Source organism: Pelophylax lessonae (genome assembly GCF_965119305.1).
Source record: "Pelophylax lessonae genome assembly, chromosome: 12".
NCBI classification, from domain to species: Eukaryota; Metazoa; Chordata; class Amphibia; order Anura; family Ranidae; genus Pelophylax; species Pelophylax lessonae.
In genome coordinates, this window is record NC_138779.1 from 165,401,572 (window position 1) to 165,423,639 (window position 22,068).

Genomic DNA, 22,068 nt, shown 5'->3' on the forward strand with positions numbered 1-22,068 from the left:
GTTTCCCGTTTCGTCTAATTGTCACCAAAGATGGTACGCAACACAGCATGCGAGACCTCCCATGAGGGTGAGGCTTTCATCAAGGGCCTGGGCCTTCCTGGGATGCCCCCTGCCAGCTACGCAGAATCGCATGTGGACCCCTGCCAAGAGCCAGCAGCGTAAATCAACCTCTACTCCTCAAAGCTCACGCTTTCCCAGACTTCCTACTTCCTCCTGGGCCTGTTGCCTTTGTGGCCTTTTCATGGGCTTCTTGTTACCCTGATGCAGGTAGCTGTTACTCCTTTGACTTTGATTTTCTTTCTTTGAATTTCTCTGCATCTCATTGAACATCCCCCTGTTACGCCCTGGAACACTGGAATCCTCTCTTTTTGTGAAGTTTTTTGGGACGGTTTATTTTTTCTACCCTATACAGCCTGTTTCATCTGCTGGAGTGTCGGTGGGTCCTCTCCCCTATATCTGAGTTCGTATCCTGGAGGCACCCATGTTGCCCTGTTATACCCGGGGCCCTGTCCCCGGTCTCATGAGGTGCTGTTGCCCCTCAGGCCTTTTTTTGATGGTTCTTGTAGACTTTGTTTTTTCTCTACTGCCTTTGTTTGTTTTTTTTTATTGTTTTTCTTATTGGGCCCTTTTTCGTTTTGGTCCAACTTTGTCTCATTGCAAATCTGGGATGGTGCCTCTGTGCCTGGTCACCGGACCTGTCACAGACCGCAAAATGAGATGTTTGTTTTTCCTTGTATTGCTTGTTCCTCTCTTACAGGTTTACTATGTTTAATGCTTATGTCCTCTGTTCAATCTATTTGAAAACATGGCCTTGAGAATTCTCTCTTACAATGTAAAGGGTTTGAACTCGATCCAGAAGCGTTGGTTAGCTCTCAAGGAGTTCCGATCCTCGGATGTCATCCTGGTGCGGATGTCATCCTGATTCAGGAAACGCACTCTCACTGGACTGGGAGATCTTTCAAATTCGCTTCCAGGTTTTTCCCCACCTCCTTTGTGGCTAGTGATCCCTCTGGCAAGGCGGGGGGGGGGAGGGGGGTGGTCACGGTGCTGATCAGGAAATCCTGCCCTCTTCGAGTTAGGGACTCCTTCTTGGATCCTCATGGGCGGGTCATCTCGTTGGTCTGTGATTACTTATCTACTTCCTTTACGTTACTTAATGTTTATGCACCCAATTCCGGTCAACTGGAATTTCTAGATGAGACATTGCAGAAAACCTCCCGTTTCTCCCAACCTTTTATGGTGGTTGGGGGGTGACTTTAATTTAATCATGTCCCCTCAAAGGGATAGGCAAACTCTTAGCCAGGGAACCCTCTCTCACCGTCTCCTAACTCTAAAATGCTAAAGCTTTCCGCAAATGTGTTAGGTCTCATAGACTTTTCGACTCTTGGAGAATTAAACACCCCACTAACAGGCAATTCACCAGCTCATAAGATGCACTTTAGGCTTGACCATTTTTTTCATCTCTGCCCCCCTTATCCAGTACACGGTCAATTCTGATATACTCCCCATCACATGGTCGGATCATGTGCCTGTTGTCCTCGATCTGTCCATAACGTCTCCCTCCCCTAAGACCTGCCATTGGAGTTTGAATGACCGCCTTCTTCAGACTCATGTTGTGCGGGATAGACTGGCTACGGGACTGACGGAATTTTTTGATCTCAATGTGGGATCGGTAGATGTCTCCACGTTGTGGGAGACCCACAAAGCTGTCTTCTGGGGCGCTTGTATTGCCGAGAGCTCCCGGATGAAGAAGGAAGCCGGTAGCCTCAGAGTCTCTGTTGGCTCGGTTTTTGTTTATACTTTTGGGGACACCCACCCCATGTTTGTAGGTTCTGATTTGTTCCTTTTTTTTTTTTGTTCATTCAATAAAAATGCAATTTAAAAAAAAAAAAAAAAGGATATTGGGGAACTGGAGAAAGTGCCGAGAAGGGCACCCAAACTGATAGGAGGCATGGAGGACCTCCGCTATGAGAAAAGATTAGAGGAACTGAATTTATTCTCTCTTGAGAAGAGATTAAGGGGGGATCAACATGTATAAATACATAAGGGGTCCATATAGTGAACTTGGTGTTGAGTTGTTCACTTTAAGGTCAACACAGGATTCCACAGAGCTCCGTGATCCGAGAGGTGCTACGGCCCTATGCAGCCAGTGATTTCCCTCCCTTCTCTATGCCTGGTGGTGTGAGATTACAGGGGACTAAGGCAGACATCAGCAGAGCCGATATTTCGGCATACTTTTTGAGACGCACCCCTCTGACTGGTCAGTCAGTAAAGGACCGCTCCAAGATGACGCCGCCCTGCCTGCCCGCAGCGGGACACGCTGCGGGTAAACGGACTGAGAAGGGAAGTGCTCATCTGATGGAGACACAGGACGTCCGCGCTAAGAGCCCACATCATCCAGCCTCTCCAATGGCACCTCATCTGGAAGGTGCAGCGGTATCTCCGATTCAGTCGGCCCTGACATGGCGGTCTCAGACTATGGAATGGCAGGAAATCCTCGCTACCATACCCACTAAACAAGACATCAGAGATGGCGGCATCCATCGTAAGTACTCTTACTCAAGAGATTAACTCACCTAAATAACAAATAGATTATACAGAAAACAGTGGAAGTGATAAAATCAGGACACACCATATTATCTTCCAAAGTAACTGCTCTAGAAACTTCAAACACAGTAATACAAAGGCAGTTAAAAATCCTGCAATTGCAACAAGATGATGCAGAAAATCGCAGCAGACGAAATGTTCGGCTACGTGGACTCCCAGAGTCAATCCAGGGCCCAGAATTGAGGCCTAAAATCACAATTTTTAATGAGCTCTTGGAGCGACCCCCCCCCCCCCCCCCCACAGAGGCAATAGTACTGGACCGGGTCCACAGAGCATGTGCCCCCCGAAGTCTAGGCAAAGACCACCCACGGGATGTGCTAGTAAGAGAACACTTTTTTTTCTATTAAGGAAGAGATCATAAGGAAAGCCTGGGCAAGGGGTCCTATGGATAATGAGGGGTCTACCATACGCCTACTTCCAGATCTATCCCGGCGCACGTTAATGATGAGGGCCCTCCTGAAGCATCTATTGGAGGTAATACGCTCAGTGGGAGCTACCTATCATTGGGGGCATCCCTTTCACTTGGTTGTCCAGAAGGGGGGATCCTCTTATGTCTTACGTTGGTTGGACCAAGCATCGGGACTTTTCACCTTATTGGACACTCCACCAATCCCTGTTCCTGACTGGTTAGAGGACCCTCGTAACCACCTCTCTTTAACCCCCCTTTCCAATAGATCTCAACATTTAAGGGGTCAACAACATGGAACTGATATCTCTGGAAACAGATGGGAAGATCCTGTGCCTACTGTGTGAAGAGATCAAATTAGCAATACTGTGTGCACAAAATTCTTAGAAGTCTTTGGTTATCTTTGGGCCCCTTAGGGGCCAAGGAACATGGAAATAGAGGAGGGAGGGATATGTGATCAACATTAAGTGGGGGGGGGGGGGTAGGATACAGGGGAGCAATGGACCCACAAGATGAAGTTATGGGAGGGGGGAGTAGATAATGTAATGTAGTTATTATGCTTTGATCAAGACCATAATATCCCTCCATATTGCTTTTAACTTGTTCTCCCCTGTTTCTATCTCCCCCATGTGTTTTAATAAGATATAAGGCAGTCGCCTTCGGGCTGGGGCTATGTGTACTCATATTTTGTATTTCTTCTTTTTTTCTTTGTGTTTTTTGTATACTCTACGGAGCTATTAGGCCTTCTACCTCCCCCATATTAGGCCGTGCTAAATTGCGCAAGGTTAAATATTAACCCTTATTTAGATTTATTACTTGCGGACCGATAGGAAGGGGGAAGAATAACAAAACTATAAATAAAAAACCTTTTTTTTTTTTCTCCCCACTTTTTCTCTTTCTCTCTCTCTCCTCTATTCTCCCCCACCTATCCGGCCGAGACGAGGAGGTAGAGGTGAGACATGGCACCTTCAGCAGGTGAGATGATATCAAACCTTAAATTGACTTCTTTAAATGTTCGAGGATTGTCCACCCCGGAAAAACGCTCACGACTGTTATCCGATATGCGACGAAGCCACACCCATATAGCGTTTTTTCAAGAAACCTACTTTAAGAAAGATTTGATCCCCAGATTGTATAATAGGGATTTTCCCTGGGCATACCATGCCCCCTCGCCCATCCCTAAAGCCAAAGGTGTGAGTATAGTCATATCCAAAAATATCCCATGGGCATTTAGGGCCCTACAGGGCAGTTATTTGATGATTAAGGGGATGCTGGGACAAAGAGTAATTACTCTTGTGAATGTATATTTTCCCAACGCCAATCAAATTCCTTTCATGCAGTCTTTAACATCGATCATATTGGAATTTCGTGAGGGGCATCTAATAATGGGGGGAGACTTCAATTTTTCACCAGAGCCCCTCATAGACACTTCACGAGGAATATCCCAGTTATCTTACTCTCAATTTTAGACCTGGTTGATCCATGGCGAATAATGCACCCTGGGGAGAGGGACTATACCTACTATTCAGCCACACACAATACCTATTCCAGAATAGACAGATTTATGGTATCCCAGAACGACCTCCCTCTGATTGCCGCTACTCATATAGATTAATTTTCCTTTTTCAGATCATGTACCTGTTCATCTGCTGTTTGAGTGGAACTCTGGACCACCGAGATTAGCGACATGGAGATTAAATGAATCCTTCCTGCAGATCCCCACTGCCAGGGCTGAAATTGATGCAGTTTTTTGCGAATAACACTGACTCGTCACAAACACCCGGGATAATATGGGAAGCACATAAGTGTGTTATTCGGGGAGTAATAATGAGGATAGGCTCCAGACACAAGCAGGATCGAGAGAGGGCGGTAACCGCGCTTTTAGAACGTATTACAACATTAAGCCTTTCCCATAAACAGTCTCTGGCGAGAGAACACCTAATCTCCCTTATGAAAGCACGGGAAGAGTTAAACAAACCATTATTTCAGAACAGTTCGGACTCTTATGATAACCAGAAGAAAATATTATGAGTTTTCAGATAAACCGGGGACAATGTTGGCGAGAGCCTTGCGCGGACCACAAAAACGCACAGTAATTTCACATATACAAAACACAAACGGTCGGAAAATTCACTCAGTTGAGATCGCAGAGCAATTTAAGGCGTATTATAAAGCTCTATACAATTTGCCATCCATAGACGCAACTAAGAATACTCAGGAGAAAATCAATGAGGCGATGGCTTATATACGAGCATCTGGTATGCCTCCTCTGTTGCCAGAACAGACGACCGTTATAGAGGGCAAAATTACAGAAAAAGAACTGACCCTGGCCTTGTCTCAATCTGAGCGACATAAGGCTCCCGACCCTGATGGATATACCCTTCCATATTACCAACAATTTATGCAACATTTAAAGACCCCTTTATTACTATATTTCAACTCGATTGGAGAAGGAGGAAGTATGCCTCTAGATTCTCTGAGGGCCTATATAACTCTGATACATAAGGAGGGAAAGGATCCATCACTGTGTGGGAGTTATCGCCCGATCTCCCTGCTCAATACTGACCTTAAATTGTTCGCCAAGGTGTTGGCAAACCGATTAATACCTTATATCCCACAATTGGTACACTGGGATCAGGTCGGTTTTGTTCCAACCAGGGAGGCGAGGGATAACTCGACCCGAGGGGTGGATTTGATACATAGTGTTCGATCAACGCAAATCCCCATGATGTTACTTTCCACAGACGCCGAAAAGGCCTTTGATAGGGTGGCCTGGGATTTTATCCAGGCCACCCTGTCATACATTTGCCTAGGACTGTGGATGCTGGGCTGCATAATGGCCCTATATACATCGCCTACGGCGGCAGTACGGGTTAATGGGCGGAGATCGGATTTCTTTGAGATCAACAATGGTACGCGACAAGGGTGTCCATTATCCCCTTTGATTTTCATCTTAACCTTAGAACCATTCTTGTGTACAATATGCAAGGATGGAAATATTACAGGTGTCCAGGTGGCGGGTGAACACCACAAGGTAGCAGAGTTTGATTTGATTTTTTTTTTGTGACGAGTCCTATTAAATCTTTGCCGCATATACTAGATGCACTTCAGGTATATGGCAACATACCTTACTATAAGATAAATCTCTCTAAATCTGCAGCCTTGGATGTCTGTGCCCCTGGACACCTGGAGATATATATGCACAGCCTTTCCTTTCCATGGGTCCACCAGCTCGATAAAATATCTTGTGGTAAATATTACGGCGGATCCTGGGAATCTTTATTCAGCAAATTTCCTGCCCCTTTTGGGGACTATTCGTTTAAATATTCAAAGTTGGCAAACACTGGCACTGACTTGGTTTGGCCGAAACCGTGCACTCAAAATGAACATATTGCCACGTATTCTATACGTTATGCAACTTCTTCCAATATCAGTTCCTGGGTTGTTTTTCTCTCAAATACAAGCACTGTTTCGATCTTTTGTGTGGGCCACCAAATCCCCTCGGATTGGGTTGCGGATCCTCACTCTCCCTAAAGATGGGGGGGGGATTGGTCTACCAGACCTTCTCCAATACTATAGGGCCCTACATCTTATGCGAGTATTGGATTGGCACTGCAATTCCACTACAAAACAATGGGTATCTCTAGAGAATGGGATGGCTGGCCGGCCTGTTCCTTTGGCCCCCTGGACACCAATCTTGGTGAATGATATACTCTATTCGCACCCGACAATTGGGCCTACGATACGTGAATCCCGCAGGGTACAAAGCCACCCGAAGATGGCGCCATCGATATCTCCTATGACACCAATCTTAGGCAACCCTGAATTTCTTCCAGGCTGCATGAACAGGGTGACTGCTTTGGCCCAGGTGGGGAGGGTGCGCCTCATGGATGTTTGGACAGAGAAAGACCCGCCATCTCATTCGGAGATTAAGGCATGGCCAGGGCTGAATCTAGATCCTTGGAGTATCTTACAAATCCAACATTTTCTTTTACATCTTCAATGGCAGGGCTATACCCCGCGAGCATTGTCCCTATTCGAGACATTATGCAAGGGGGGATCATCTATTTTTTTTTTTTACACAAAGTTGTCATTGAAATGATATATTGCTCACACATGCCATGGGTATATGTGTAATTACACCCCAAAATATATTCTGCTGCTTCTCCTGAGTACAGGGATACCACATATGTGAGACTTTTTGGGAGCCTAGCTGTGTACGGGACCCCGAAAACAAATCACCACCATCAGAATTTCAAAGGGGTACATTTTTCATTGCATTTTCTCACTACCTCTAACGGTTTAGGAGGCCCTGAAATGTCAAGATACCACAAAACCCCCCCAAATGACCCTATTTTGGAAAGTAGACACCCCAAGCTGTTTGCTGAGAGACATGGTGAGTCCATGGAATATTTTATATTTTATCACAAGTTTTGGGAAAATTACTATTTTTTTTTTTACACAACGTTGTCACAAAAAGATAAAATTCTCACACATGACATGGGTATATGTGGAATGACACCCCAAAATACATTCTGCCACTTCTCCTGAGTATGGGGATGCCCCATGTGTGAGACTTTTTGGGAGCCTAGCTGTGTACAGGACCGCGAAAACCAATCAACACTCTCAGGTTTTCTAATGGCGTAAATTGTGCATGTCACCTCTGCACTACCTGTCAGTTTCAGAGGCCCTAAAATTCCAAGATAGCACAACCCCCCCCCCCCCATGACCCCTTTTTGGAAAGTAGACACCCTAAGCTATTTGCTGAGAGGCATGGTGAGTCCATGGAATATTTTATATTTTGCCACAAGTTCCGGGAAATGTATTATTATTATTTTTTTCTTTTGTTTTTTTTTACACAAAGTTGTCAGTAAATGATATATTGCTCACACATGCCATGGGTATATGTGAAATGACACCCCAAAATACATTCTGCTGCTTCTCCTGAGTACAGGGATACCCCATGTGTGAGACTTTTTTGCAGTCTAGCCGAGTACAGGACCCCGAAAACCAGTCCCCACTTTCAGGCTTTCCAAGGGCGTAAATTGTTGATTTCACTCCTGACTACCTATCACAGTTTCGGAGGCCATGAAATGCCAAGACAGAACAACCCCCCCCCCCCCAAATGACCCCTTTTCGGAAAGTAGACACCCTAAGCTATTTGCAGAGAGGCATGTTGAGTGTTTTGCAGATCTCACTTTTTGTCACAAAGTTTTGGAAATTGAAAAAAGAGGAAAAAAATGCATTTTCCTATTTTTTCTTCATTTTCCGAAAAAAATGAGAGCTGCAAAATACTCACCATGCCTCTCAGCAAATAGATTGGAGTGTCTACTTTGCAAAATGGGGTCATTTGGGGGGGTTTTGTGCCATCTTGGTAAAGTGTGATAGGTAGTAAGGAGTGAGATCAACAATTTACGCCCTTAGAAAGCCAGAAGGTGCAGATTGGTTTTCCCGGGTCCTGTACGCGGCTAGACTGGCAAAAAGTCTCACACATGGGGTATCCCTGTACTCAGGAGAAGCAGCAGAATGTATTTTGGGGTGTCATTTCACATATACCCATGGCATGTGTGAGCATTATATCATTTATTGACAACTTTGTGTAAAAAAAAATAAAAAAAAATATAAAACAAATAATTTTCCCGAAACTTGTGGCAAAATATAAACTCTTCCATGGACTCACCATGCTTCTCAGCCAATAGCTTGGAGTGTCTACTTTGCAAAATGGGGTCATTTGGGGGGGGGTTTGTGCTATCTTGAAATTTCAGGGCCTCTGAAACTGTGACAGGTAGTCAGGGGTAAAATCAGCAATATACGCCATTAGAAAACCTGAAGATGTGGACTGATTTTCGGGGTCACGTACACAGCTAGGCTCCCAAAAAGTTTCACACATGTGGTATCCCTGTACTCAAGAGAATGACACCCCAAAAGAATGTATTTTGGGGTGTCTTCACATATTCCCATGGCATGCGTGAGCAATATATCATTTAGTGACAACTTTCTGTAAAAAAAAAACACAAAAAAAAAAAAAATAATAATTTTCCCGAAACTTGTGGCAAAATATAAAATACTCCATGGACTCACCATGCCTCTCAGAAAATAGCTTTGGGTGTCTACTTTTCAAAAAGGGGTCAATTGGGGGGTGTTTGAACTGTCCCGGCATTTTATGCTCCATCTTATCCACACATCACCCACTCTTCTAACCACTTGAAAACCATGCTTTTTCTGTGCCTTTTTGTTTACATGAAAATTTTTATTTTTTTTTTACTAGAAAATTACTTTGAACCCCCAAACATTATATATTTATATAGATACTGTAGAAATGTCACTGGTAACCCCAAAAGTGTCAAAAATGTCAGTCAAGGGTCCGATCTGTCTACCGCAATGTCGCAGTACCGCAAAAAAAATCGCAGATCGCCGCCATTACGCGTTAAAAAAAAAAACAACAAAAATGACAAAAATCTTTTGTTAGTAAACGCAATAACTTTTACGCAAACCAATCAAAATACGCTTTTTGTGACTTTTTTTTTTTTTACCAAACATAGGTAGCATAAAACAAATTGGCCGAAAATGTTAAAAAATTTAGATTTTTACTTTTTTTTTTTTTGGGGGGAATTTCATATAAAAAAATGTGAAAAATATTGTTATTTTTGCAAAATTGACGCTCTTTTTTTGTTTATAGCGCGTGATCAAAAAATCGCACAGGTGATCAAATACCACCAAAAGAAAGCTCTGTTTGTGGGAAAAAAAGGACGTCAAATTCGTTTAGGTACAGCGTCGCACGACCGCGCAATTGTCAGTTAAAGTCACGCAGTGCCAAATCGCAAATTAGCCCCTGGTCAGGAAGGGGGTAAAATCTTCCGGGGCTTAAGTGGTTAAAGCAGTGGCCCTATAGAATAAAATGGTGGATGTTGCAAATTTTTTTGTCACACGGTATTTGCGCACAGATTTTCCAAACGCAATTTTTGCGAAGAAAATAACTTTTTAATTTATTGCACAAATACACTATATAATTCCAATTTTTTTGGTAAAATTTAAAAGATGATCTTATGCCGAGTACATAGATACCAAACATGACATGCTTTAAAAATTGCGCATGCCTGCGCAGCGGCAACAAAGTACGTACATTTTTAAAAACCTTTTAAAAGTCTCTACAGGTTACCACTTTAGACTTACAGAGGAGGTCTACTGCAAGAATTACTGCACTCAACCTGGCGTTCGCGGCGATACCTCGCATGCATGCTGCAATTGTGGTTTACATATGACACTAGACCAAGGGGGGGGGGCTTGATTTTTTTTTTTTTTTATTTTGCTTTTTTATGTTATTTTGACACCTTTCCTTTAATTTTTTTTTTTTTTAATCATTTTTATTGTTATCACAGTGAATTTAAATATCCCCTATGATGGCAATCTGTAGTGACAGGTACTCTTTTTTTTTTTTTTTTTTTTTTTTTTAAATTGGGGTCTTTTAGACTCTAGATCTCTCCTCTGACCTTAACGCATCTGACCACACCAAAATTGGTGTGATAAAATACTTTCCCAGTTTCCCAATGGCCCTGTTTATTTCTGGCGAAACAGAAGTCATGAAATGCTCGTAGCTTCCGGTATCTTAGGCCATAGAGATGATTGGAGCCATTCTCATCTCCAATTAGCTCTATGGTTAGATAATTGAACCACCGGCTGCACTCTCGGGTTAACCGGTGGGACAGGAGAGCCCGAAAAAAAACACGGAAGGCGGTGGTGGTGGGGGGGGGGGAAAGTCCCCTCCCACTGCATGTAAAAGTAGTCTAGCGGCCAATTACCTGCTAGGATTGCTTTTACATGTAAGCCGACCGCTGGCTGTAAAAAACGATACCAAGATGATGCCTAAATCTGCAGGCATCATCCTGGTATAACCACTCAAAGTCCAGCAACGTACCAGTACATTGCTGGTCCTTGTTTGGCATATAGGGTTTTTTTTTTCATGCAGCCTGTGGGCTGAATGGAAAAAAAGAGAACCTATCAGAAATCAGCACAGGAATAATGCGTAGCACTGAATTTAATGATGGGTATACACGACCCTATCCACGTATACCAAAATAGGATTTTAACTGCAGTGCTGAAAAAAGAAAATCACCACAGCTGCTATCAGCAAAGGTATCCATATATGCTGAGCGCAAACGCTGTTTGTGTCCGAATATATAAAATCAATGCGTGGTAGCCGACGAGTACCTGCAAGAGAAACAGGTCACAAAAGAATGAAAAAAACAAAGTACATTAAAAAAAGTACAGTAGGAAGAGTAGAAGGACATATAAAATTACTGACACAACAACAGTTTTTGGATCCTTTTATTTTTCTTTCTAACTGTTCCTTGATTTCTTGATTTGGGACAGCAATCTTCCAGCTTGGGTCTCTCAAAATGTCGATGGACATCCAACATCCTTCGAGACCCTGTGTTTGTGTGCTTTACACTGTGTCGTGCTGTACCCTACACTAATACTCCACTAGTGTATGGTAGCGCTTGAAACATTCCCCGATGCAGAGACCAGGTTGGTCAGGACATTTGGGACAATAATAGCGGGTGTCACGCCTAAATCCACGCCTGCTACAGACACAACATCTTCTTTGGGGCCATCTTTGGGTAGGGGTACTCGGGAGGACATGTGAAAAATGCCTCTCATGCAGCCGGCTCACTGCATCTGGAAGGGGAAGTTGGGCAGGCATGCCTCCTGGGTACAGGTAGGCAAGGATGATCTCTTCCTGGAATTCCCGGAAAGATCCAGTTCGTCCTGACGCCCTGTATAGGACAAAGGCGTTCAGCATCGCCAATTGGAATAAATAAACAGACACTTTTTTGTACCAGCGTCTGGCTTTACGGGCAACTAAATACGGTGCCAAAAGCTGGTCGTTAAGGTCCACCCCTCCCATATTAAGGTTATATTCGTGGACCCAGAGGGGTTTCTCCATAACGCCAGTTGCCGTAGGGATTTGGACTGTCGTGTCTGCGTGAAGGGAGGACAGAACATAAACATCCCGTGTATCCTTCCACTTCACCACAAGCAATTTGTCCGTTTTCAAGCAGGCTCTCGCCCCCCGACTAAGACGGGAATCTACAAGCCGTTGGGGGAAGCCCCGACGATTAGGTCACACGGTGCCACATGCGCCAATTTGTAATTCGAGCAGGTGACTAAATAGTAGCACGCTTGTGTAAAAGTTGTCCACGTACAAATGGTACCCCTTTCCGGATAAGGGTGACACCAAGTCCCAAACAATCTTACCGCTGCTCCCTATGTAGTCTGGGCAGTTGGGGGGGCTCCACACAGCTATCTTTTCCCTCATAGACCCGGAAACTAACTGTATAGCCTGTGGCCCTGTCACAGAGCTTGTACAGCTTGACCCCGTATCTGGCACGCTTGCTGGGGAGGTACTGTTTCATAGCAAGGCGGCCAGTAAATTTAATCAGGGACTCGTCAACGCAGACAACTTGTTCGGGGGTAAACAAGGCTGCAAACCGCAGATTGAAGTGGTCTATGAGGGGCCGAATTTTGTGGAGCCGATCATATGCAGGGTCTCCCCGAGGACGACAGATTTCATTGTCGCTGAAATGCATAAATCGCAGAATTTGCTCATATCTCGCCCTGGACATGGAGGCAGAGTACATGCGCATATGGTGAAGTGGGCTAGTGGACCAATATAGCCGCACTTCACTCTGTTTAGTTATGCCCATGTGGAGGGAAAGGCCCAGAAAGATTTTAAAATCGGAAACCGTTATAGGTTTCCAGCCGAATGGTCTGGCAAGGGGCGAATTTGGGTTGGCGGCGATGAATTGTTGTGCATATAAATTTGATTGATCCACAATAGATCTGAAAAGATCTTCCGTGAAGAACAGCTCAAAAAAGTTTAGGGGCGTAAAACCAGCTGTCTCCATGTGGATTCCAGGTTGGGCAGTGAATGGGGGAAGTACTGACGCTGTAGAATCAGTGGGTTGCCAATTGGGATATGCCAGCGCATCAGGGAGGGCACTATGGGCTCTACGGGCCTGTCTTCGAATACGCGGTGGCTGCGGGCCACTACTCGTGCTAGCCACCGCACCAGCTTCAACTGCACTTAGGGGACTCGCCACGTCACCAGGTGATACTGCAGTGCTGGTTGTACTAGGTCCAGGGTGTACTAGGCCGCTGGCGCTTGCCAGATCGCCAGAAGGATGAGCGACACTAGTAACCACACTCTGCTCCATACGAGCACCCTGCGATTCCTGCATCTCAACAACTCCAGACTGGGGTCGGGTACGCCTGGGTCTAACAGGGACCCATCTGTCTTCGGAGCTATCTGTCAGGGAGCCGCCGCTGTCATCTGGTTCGTATACTGACCCTGATTCTGCCAGTGAGGCTTCCCCATCGCTCTCATCTGACATGGTCATTATGCTATATATAGCTTCATCACTGTACAAACGTTTGGTCATTTTGGTAACTAAATTTACCTGTACAGTGATGCGACTCACAGGTAATAAAAGCACCTGGTTGTCAAGGACTATTTCAAGCGCTACCAAAAAAACTGCTAATGCTAGCAGGGATCAGGCCTGACTCTGCTAACACAGCGGTTTTGTGTGTTGTGTTTTTTTGCAAGTGACAGTAATCTATTGATTACTACACTTGCCTGGGTGAAAGGGTTAAACGCAGGTGCTGGCAGGAATCAGTGCTGATCGTGCAAACACCGCGTTTTGGGAACCCTAAACTATGGGGGCGCTAGTATAGTTCTGATCAGATATTGATCTGTTCAAACACTATACTAGTAATGGAAGTGTATGTGCGTGCGTGTGTGTGTGGTAATCAAGGGGTTATTTCTAAACTATGCGCCGGGGATCTGGGTGAGGGGGGCGGGGTGGCGTGGACCCTAAACCTCCTTTGGGATAGAAGCTAACTCGCTAGCGCAATCTCAAGTCACAATCACACTAATACAAAATACAGTAAAAACAGTATATTATGTGTGTATTAGTGCTGATGTGACGGAGGGTGTAGGGGTTAACTGGATGTGATCAGGGGGGGATCAGGGGGTTAAATCTTTATTGGAAGGGGCTGGCGGGTATCCTACGGATAAAAGAAACGGTGGCAAGCGCTAAACCTGGTCACAAGTCACACTTATACGGGTATATAGAAAATGCTATATACTGTATACCATGTGTTGTGGCAGGGGGTGTAGGGGTGATCAGGGGGGGGGGTCAGGGGGTTAAATCTTTATTGGGCGGGTGGCGGGGACCCTAAATCTCCTTGGGACAGAAACTTAGTCGCCTGCGCTAATTCTGATCACAATCACACTAATACAAAAATACAAAAACACTGTATATTAAGTTTGTATTAGTGCTGATGTGACAGAGGGTGTAGGGGTTAACTAGCGGGGATCAGGGGGGATCAAGTGGTTAAATCTTTATTTGGGAGGGGTGGCGGGTAATTCAAGTGGAAAAGGGGGGGGCCGCAAGCGCTACACCTGACCACAAATCACACTTATACGGGTATATAGCAAAATGCTATATACTGTATACGGTGTGTGTTATGGCAGGGGGTGTAGGGGTGATCAGGGGGGGGTCAGGGGGTTAAATCTTTATTGGGCGGGTGGCGGGGACCCTAAACCTTCTTGGGACAGAAACTTAGTCGCCTGCGCTAATTCTGATCACAATCACGCTAATACAAAAATACCGTATATTACGTTTGTATTAGTGCTGATGTGACAGAGGGTGTAGGGGTTAACGGCGGTGATCAGGGGGGATCAGTGGGTTAAATCTTTATTAGGGGGGGGTAATTCAAGTGGAAAAGGGGGGGCCGCAAGCGCTACACCTGACCACAAATCACACGTATACAGGTATATAGGAAAATGCTATATGCTGTATACAGTGTGTGTTGTGTCAGGGACTGTAGGGGTTAATTGGGGGGGGCGATCGGGGGTGAAATGTGCCTATCTAGCTGTGTGTGGTGTGCTTGGTGCAATTACTCACAGTTAGATGTGCTCTCCTCTCACGCTGGATCCAAAAAGACCGTTGGGAGGGGAGGGCACATCTTCTGTAAGCCTGTGTTTACATTTCACAGGCTTAGAGTGCCATTTGATTGGGCAGGACCGATCAACAGGTCCAGGCCAAAAATGAACCCAATCGAGCCGGCGGCGGGGGGGGGGGGGGCGCGGGAGCGCGCACAGGACCGGCGGGAAGTGCTGACGTAGACCTACGTCAGTTTGCCTGGCCGGGGCTGAGTGCCGATGTAGATCGTCGTGCGCCGGTCGGAAAGTGGTTAAGGAACTTACCTCGGAGGTGGGCGAGGATCCAGCACTGTACCTACTTCATCTTACGAGGGGATCAATCAGGAAATATAGGAAATCTCTGATAGTCCACTTACTCAATGCTGCTTATACTCAAAAACCTGCATTCCAGCAATGTGGAGACAGACGTGTCCCCCCTACGCGACAAATGTGGGCCGCAAGAGTAAATGAAATACATCGTATGGAACTCCTAACCGCAGCATTAAACAATTCTGAGGAGCAAACTTGAATACGCTGGTCACCATGGTCACAATTCACAAGCTCCGATGAGTATATACAGCAAAATCTGTAATTCTAGGGATATCTTCCTTATGTGTATAAGGAGTGAGCCTCCAGATGCACCTGACTCGGCCGGAATTGATGGGAGTTTCCCCTATCTTTTTTCTTTCTCTTCTTTTTTTTTTTTTTTCTTTTTCTCTCCCTCTTTCCCTTCCTTTTTTCTTCCCTTTTTGTATCGGTCTGTAGGTGGAGCCCCCTAGGGGGGGACAAATAGGATGCGCACGGAGGGGTAGAATGATACATAAAATCTTTTTTTTTTTTTTTTTATTCCTTTATAAAGTTAAATGGAATATTGTGATTGTCCTGACAACAATAGCTCTATCTGGTTCAGATGCTTCTTTAAAGAAAACAGGAAAAATTTCTCCTTGGTTTATTTATTTATTTTTTTTTTTTCTCTCCTCACATATATAATGGACTTGAAATTACACACCAAATGATTTTACAATATCAGCTACGTATGGCACATATTATTAAAAATATTTACACTTTTTTTTTTTTTTCCCCCTCCCCTTTTTTCGTTTTGATGATTGTTAAATGACACTATAATATACATGTTTCACATAAAATGCACAGTTAAAAACATACATAACCCTTATTAATTTTATAAACGTATATTGGGGAATTATCCCCTCCTTCTTTTTTTCTTTTTCTCTCACATTAAGTTTGAAGTTTTGAGTTCACTTTTTACGGATTGTTTTACACTTGTTGTGTTTACTCTTATTTTTCACGATTGGAATTGGATTAGTATTATATTGTATTGAACGTGGTATTTTCCTGTTTTAAGAGACATCTGAAAGATGAAATGTATTGTATCCTTAAAGAAAAAATGTAATAAAAATATTTAAAATTAGAAGAAGAAAAAAAAAAAGGTCAATACAGAGTACACAAGGGGGCACTCTTTACGTCTAGAGGAAAACAGATTTCGTCTCCAAATACGGAAAGGTTTCTTCACCGTAAGAGCTGTTAAAATGTGGAATAGACTCCCTCCAGAGGTGGTTCTGGCTAGCTCACTAGATTGCTTTAAAAAAGGCCTGGATTCTTTCCTAGGTGTACATAATATAAATGGGTACTAACATTTTTTTTTTAGGTACAGTTGATCCAGGGAATATCTGATTGCCTCTCGGGGGATCAGGAAGGCATTTTTTTTCCTCTGCTGTAGCAAATGGGATCATGCTTTGCTGGGGGTTTTTTCGCCTTCCTCTGGATCAACTGCGGGTATAGGATTGTGTATATGGGATTGTATGGTTGGGTTTTCAATAGGTTTTTTTTTTTGTTTTGGTTGAACCAGATGGACTTGGGTATTTTTTTTCATCTTGACTATCTATGTAACTGTCCAAAAAGGGAGCTTATAATGGCACCCTCTCCCTATTTCTTTGCTGAATTTTGTTTCTCATGGTCTGAGAGTCAGACTTCAGGTGCCTTTTGGCAAACCCCAGGTAGGCTGTCACGTGACTTTTACTGAGGAATGGCTTCCGTCTGGCCACTCTACCATACAAACTGTAATACAAAATGTATCCCTTCTAGAAAAAACTTATCGAAGACCTTATGCTCCATTTTATGGTTTAAGAGTCATCCCTCAGTGAGTTTATCAGAGTTTTGGGAACACAGTCAACCAGGGAAGCCAAGCTCCCTATCAACCCTCTCGGGCTCCGAGTGACACAACTAGCTTTGCATCACTGGAACACCCTTCTTTAGAGGCACCTGGAGGGAGTATGATCCGAAAACACCCAGGCTGTGGCCTATATATTTCAATCCCTAGCTTGGTACCAGGAGTCCAGCTGACATAAAAGAAGAAAGTCTGATTATCTCATTGGTAGAGGAACCCTGTCCTGCAATCTCCACTGTTGAACATATATTCATCATGGATCAAGAGATTACACTCAAAAGGATATTCTTTTTTTTTTCCCCAGAGTTATGTAGGTTTATAACCCTGGGTTATACTAGGCCTATAACCCTGAGTTATATGCCACTACTCTCAGGTGATTTGGACTGGTAAAGCTTTGTTGAACACACCCCTGGGGGTGTGTTCAGCAAAGCTTTACCAGTCCAATTACCTGAGGGTAGCGGCCTATAACCCAGGGTCGACCTATATCCAGCCTGTACTCCACGATTTTTTTATTTTTTTTCTTGACGGATATCCTAATTTCTGTTTTTGTATATGTTTCTTTTGAAGGAGGTGAACAATGTCCCCTGATGAAATAACCTATCTTTGCGTGTTGCTGTTGTCCATTCCTGTGGGGTTTCTCTTTAAGAATGCAAGTAAGTTTTTTTTTTTTTTGTATGTATCAGAAGAATCTCTATTGTAGCAGCTCGTGTTATTTAACTACCAGTCTGATTTTAAAAGCTGCTTTGGAAAAAATGGCAGTTTGTTTTTGACATATGATTGGTTGTTGTCACAAAATATATGTTCTTGTTATTATACTGTATATTGATACACACAAAAAAACACCGCACTGATTTTAGGCTTAGGGACATATTTATAAAGCAGTAAATGTAAGCAAAATTTGCTGGTGATGAATTACTCTGTAATTTGAAGCACATTCACCTGGAAGATTTACCTGAAATTAATGTTTAGCAAGTATCAGATTCATTGTTTTTATAAATATGCTTCCCAATGGTACTGCTTAAAGTGGTTGTAAACCTCAGACGTAAAATATGAACAAAGCATATCCCTCTATAATGTATACTTCTCTCAATTAAGAGCACCAAGTATAATTTCTGTCTCCTGCTTTGTTCCTCTACTAGCAGTATGTTTTCTTATGACAATTTGTCTCGACACCAAGAGGAAAAAAGGTGACATGGGAGGGAGCTCCAGTTGGATAGCCTCAGCTCTGTTCCTGTGTTATTGGGGGCTTTCCTTTCCTTTCCTTCCCTTCCCTTCCCTTCCCTCCAACCAGCAGTCAGAGCTCTCCTCACTCAACTCTGCAGTGTATACTTGGCTCTCTGCCCCCTTTTTTCTGACAGCTCAGATATAATTTATACATTTTGGACTTTGAACAGTAGTAGAGAAGCAAAGCCTTCTCTAAACAGAAAAAAACAGGTACAACTTATGTAGGAGGGTTTGTTTCATTGATGTATCACCTGGGGCCAGTCACATCACTGGGTATATGTAAAGGTTTAAAACCACTTTGAGGTTAACCCATTCGCTGCCAGGCCCTGTGCTCCACTTTTAATCTTAACTGGCCAGGCCATTTTTGCAATTTTTCCATTGCTTTTTTATTTTCCCTCACAGCTTTCAGAGTTGAGACCCCCCCAAAACCATATATTTGCTGAAAGCACGTGAACAATAGAATACAAACAAGGTGCTACTGATTTTTAGGGAACAATAATTGCTCAAATGTTTATCAGAACAATATTTTAGCTTAAAATAAAATACAATCATTATTTTATTCATTGATGGATACAGCTCTTGATTCTTGACCATTGGGGTTATACTGCCCCCCCCCCCCCTACAGCAGTCGGACACTAGGCAGGAAAGCTTGACTTCGCCTATGGGCAGTCCCAGGGGGTATACACCCACTCTTGGCTATAGGCTCCCAGTTTTTTTCTGCCTAGTCAGTAGTAAGGACCTAGTTCCTTGCTGAGATCTCTGGCCCTGGCAATTTTTTTTCCCTTTTTTTAAATGTATTTTCTCTTTCGTTCATTGATGGACACAGCTACATATCAGCTTTGACCCTTAGTTATGCTGCTCTTCATAGGAATAGGACTTGGCAGAAACAAATTTGACTACGCTCATAGGGCAGTCCTGGGGAGTATACTCACACTTTCTCCTATAGGACTTTCCGTTTTTTTCTGCCCAGTCAGGAGTAAGGACCTAGCTCCTTGCTGTTCCTAGCATTTTTTTCCTGTTTTTAAGCTGAACTTTTTTTCCTTTGTTTTTCTCTCTTCAAGTCTGTTCCAGTGAGAACTGCAATCAACTGCCGGACTGGGTGACGCACTGGATATTCTAGATCCTTGCTGTCTCCCCAGTCTGGAGAGCGAGTGTGTACAGACCGCAGCTCCGCGCTAGGTTGGCCGCGACATTGGCTGGCGAGTGATACACACGTGGCCTGATTCGCAGTGTACCTCCTGGCCCACAGCACCCCCCTATTCCAAGATGGAGAGGTGATCTGCCCAGAGTGGTGTTCTGCCCGGTTACAAAGGTGTAGTGAGTAGTGTCCCCCCTCTTCTCTGGGAAATTTCAGGGTGTACGCGGGCCTCTCCCAGGGTTGGTCGGCCCCCCATGTGTCCTTCCTACCCTAATGGCACCCCCTTCTCACTAGCGGGGTCACCTGCGCTAGCTATTTTACCCCCCCACCTCCCCTAGCCCCCCTCTTGGGGTGGCTGTGCTGATTTGGTGTGAGCGTGCGGTGGAGGCTCCATTTGACATTTATGTGCCATGATGCCCTGGAAGGGGGTCCCTAGCTAGGCCCTCCTTGCTGGAGGAGGTACCTGAAGGGTCACTGGGGGCCAGGGGGGTCTCATAGCTGACTGCATGGGAGCTTGGCGGCCAGGTTTGTGTAGTACAGCTGCCATGTGTTTGTAGCTTCCCATTAAAGGCTATGCGGCGGCCTTTTTCTTGTAGTCTATGGGAGCGGTGATCGGCGGTCAGCCTCTAGCAGTGGTACGGCTGTTTCCTCTTCCTCTCTGGTCGGCCTGGAGCAAGCTACTGGCGCTTTCGCTCTCCCTACTGAAGCGGTGGTGGTGAGTTCCTGGGGCTATATATACTTCCTTATGTTATAGCAGCGCTGCTTGGTGTGCTGGGACCTGTAGTGCCATTGGTACAGCGGTGGTTGGTTTTCACAGCCTTTTTTGTGCAAATTTTTCTGGTGATCCCTAGGTTACTATGGAGCCCCCAGAGCAGGTGTCACCACCTGACCCACTCTCAGAAGCTGCAAGACTCTCTGGGTCTCAGTCCGCTCTGGCGGCCATAACAGCGGTACTGCAGTCATTGGTGTCAAAATTGGATATGGCTTTTCAGAAGAGACATAGTAAAAAATGCCCTCTGCTTTCATCTGCTTCCACTGCGTCCTCAGATTCTGGGGATGATTTGGCCTGCCACGGACGTTAGTCAACCCACGGGGTCTGCGTCCACGCACCTTGAGTGCTCTGACAGTGAGGATGAGTCCTTTTCCACTACATCTGCGCAAGAGAAGGCGCTTGTGGAGGCACTCATTGTATCAGTGCGGGAAACTTTAAAAATGGAGGACACTGCTACTGCGCCGATGCAATTTGGCACCCGCAGACCTTCCAAGGTGACTAAGGTGTTTCCCTTTCCTGCCTATTTCAACAAGATTGTTGATCAGTGGGGTTCCCCAAAACGCATGGTTGGGATACCTAAGCATTTCAATAGGAGATATCCCTTTGAGGAGTCCCTCTTAAACTGACAGTCCCACCAGTGGTGGATTCTCAGGTTTTCAGGTTGAATAAAGTCACTTTGCTCCCAGTGGAGGGCGCTCCGTCTTTTTTAAAGATCCTGTAGACAGGAAGGCTGAATATCTGGTCTGCATCTTTTCACTGTGGCAGGTTCAATTTTGAGGCCAGTGTTCACCATAACCTTGGTCTCTCAGACCTTAACAGATTGGGCAAAGCTTCTGCATTAGGATTTGGAAGGGGGACTGCGGTGACCCTTCGCCACATGATTTGGCTGAAATGCTGGCCTGTGGATCAGGCTTCCAAAAAAGGTGCTGACGAATCTTCCCTTCGTGGGAGATCGAGCTTCTATGGACGAGATCATAAAAAGGTCTCACGGGAGGTAAGAGCACCCAGCTTTCGCAGGTCACTAAAAGCAGAGAGCCTCGCCGCAAACGTGGTCCTGTCTTCTCAGCCCACAAGCGACCCTTGCGTCCCGCGGAGGCGCAGGACAAGGGTTCTAAATCCTCCCATGCCTTCTCGGGAGGTCCCAAGAGACCCTTGGTTGGTAAGTCCAAAGCAGCCTCAGCCGGCCCCGCAGATAAGTCCTCCTCTACCCGTACATGGGGTAGGGGGATGTCTTTGCTTCTTTCTGGAACAGTGGACCTCTTTCGTTCAAGACAAATGGGTCCACGAGTTGGTTTGGTTACAAGATCGCGTTTTGGTCCTTGCCCCCGGCAAGGTTCTTTCCTTCCAAACTGCATTTGTCCTCGGATCGGCTACAAGGCCTTCTCAGGGTGGTACAGGATTTGCTTTCACAAGGGGTCATTGTACCAGTTCTAGAGTCGGAACGTTTCCAGTGTTTCTGTTCAAACAAATTTACTGTTCACAGGAAGGAGAGCAACGTCCGTCCAATCTTGGACCTCAAGACCCTGAACTGCTGTCTGTGGGTACAGAAATCTAGAATGGAGTCCATTCGCACCAAAGTGGCTTCACTTCAACAAGGGGATTTTCTGGGATTTTATCGATTTTTAATCAAGGACGCTTACCCCCATGTCCCAATCTATGTCGGGCATCAGTGTTATCAATTTGTGGCGTTTTTTCTCTCTCTATATATATTTTATTTGATTATTGCAAAATATAACAATCATAAAGACCAAAA

The 22,068-nt window shown here is 44.8% G+C and overlaps 1 protein-coding gene across 1 annotated transcript in view; it reads left to right on the plus strand.

Moving 5' to 3' along the window:
- Positions 1-17,731: 17,731 nt before the first annotated feature.
- Positions 17,732-22,068, plus strand: part of MBOAT7 (membrane bound acylglycerophosphatidylinositol O-acyltransferase MBOAT7) — an 809,637-nt gene continuing 805,300 nt past the window's right edge. Inside the window, exon 1 of the mRNA XM_082273563.1 lies at positions 17,732-17,834. Within this exon, the coding sequence (XP_082129689.1) occupies positions 17,759-17,834 (76 nt within the window). The 5' untranslated portion in view covers positions 17,732-17,758. The remainder of the gene's footprint in view (positions 17,835-22,068) is intronic.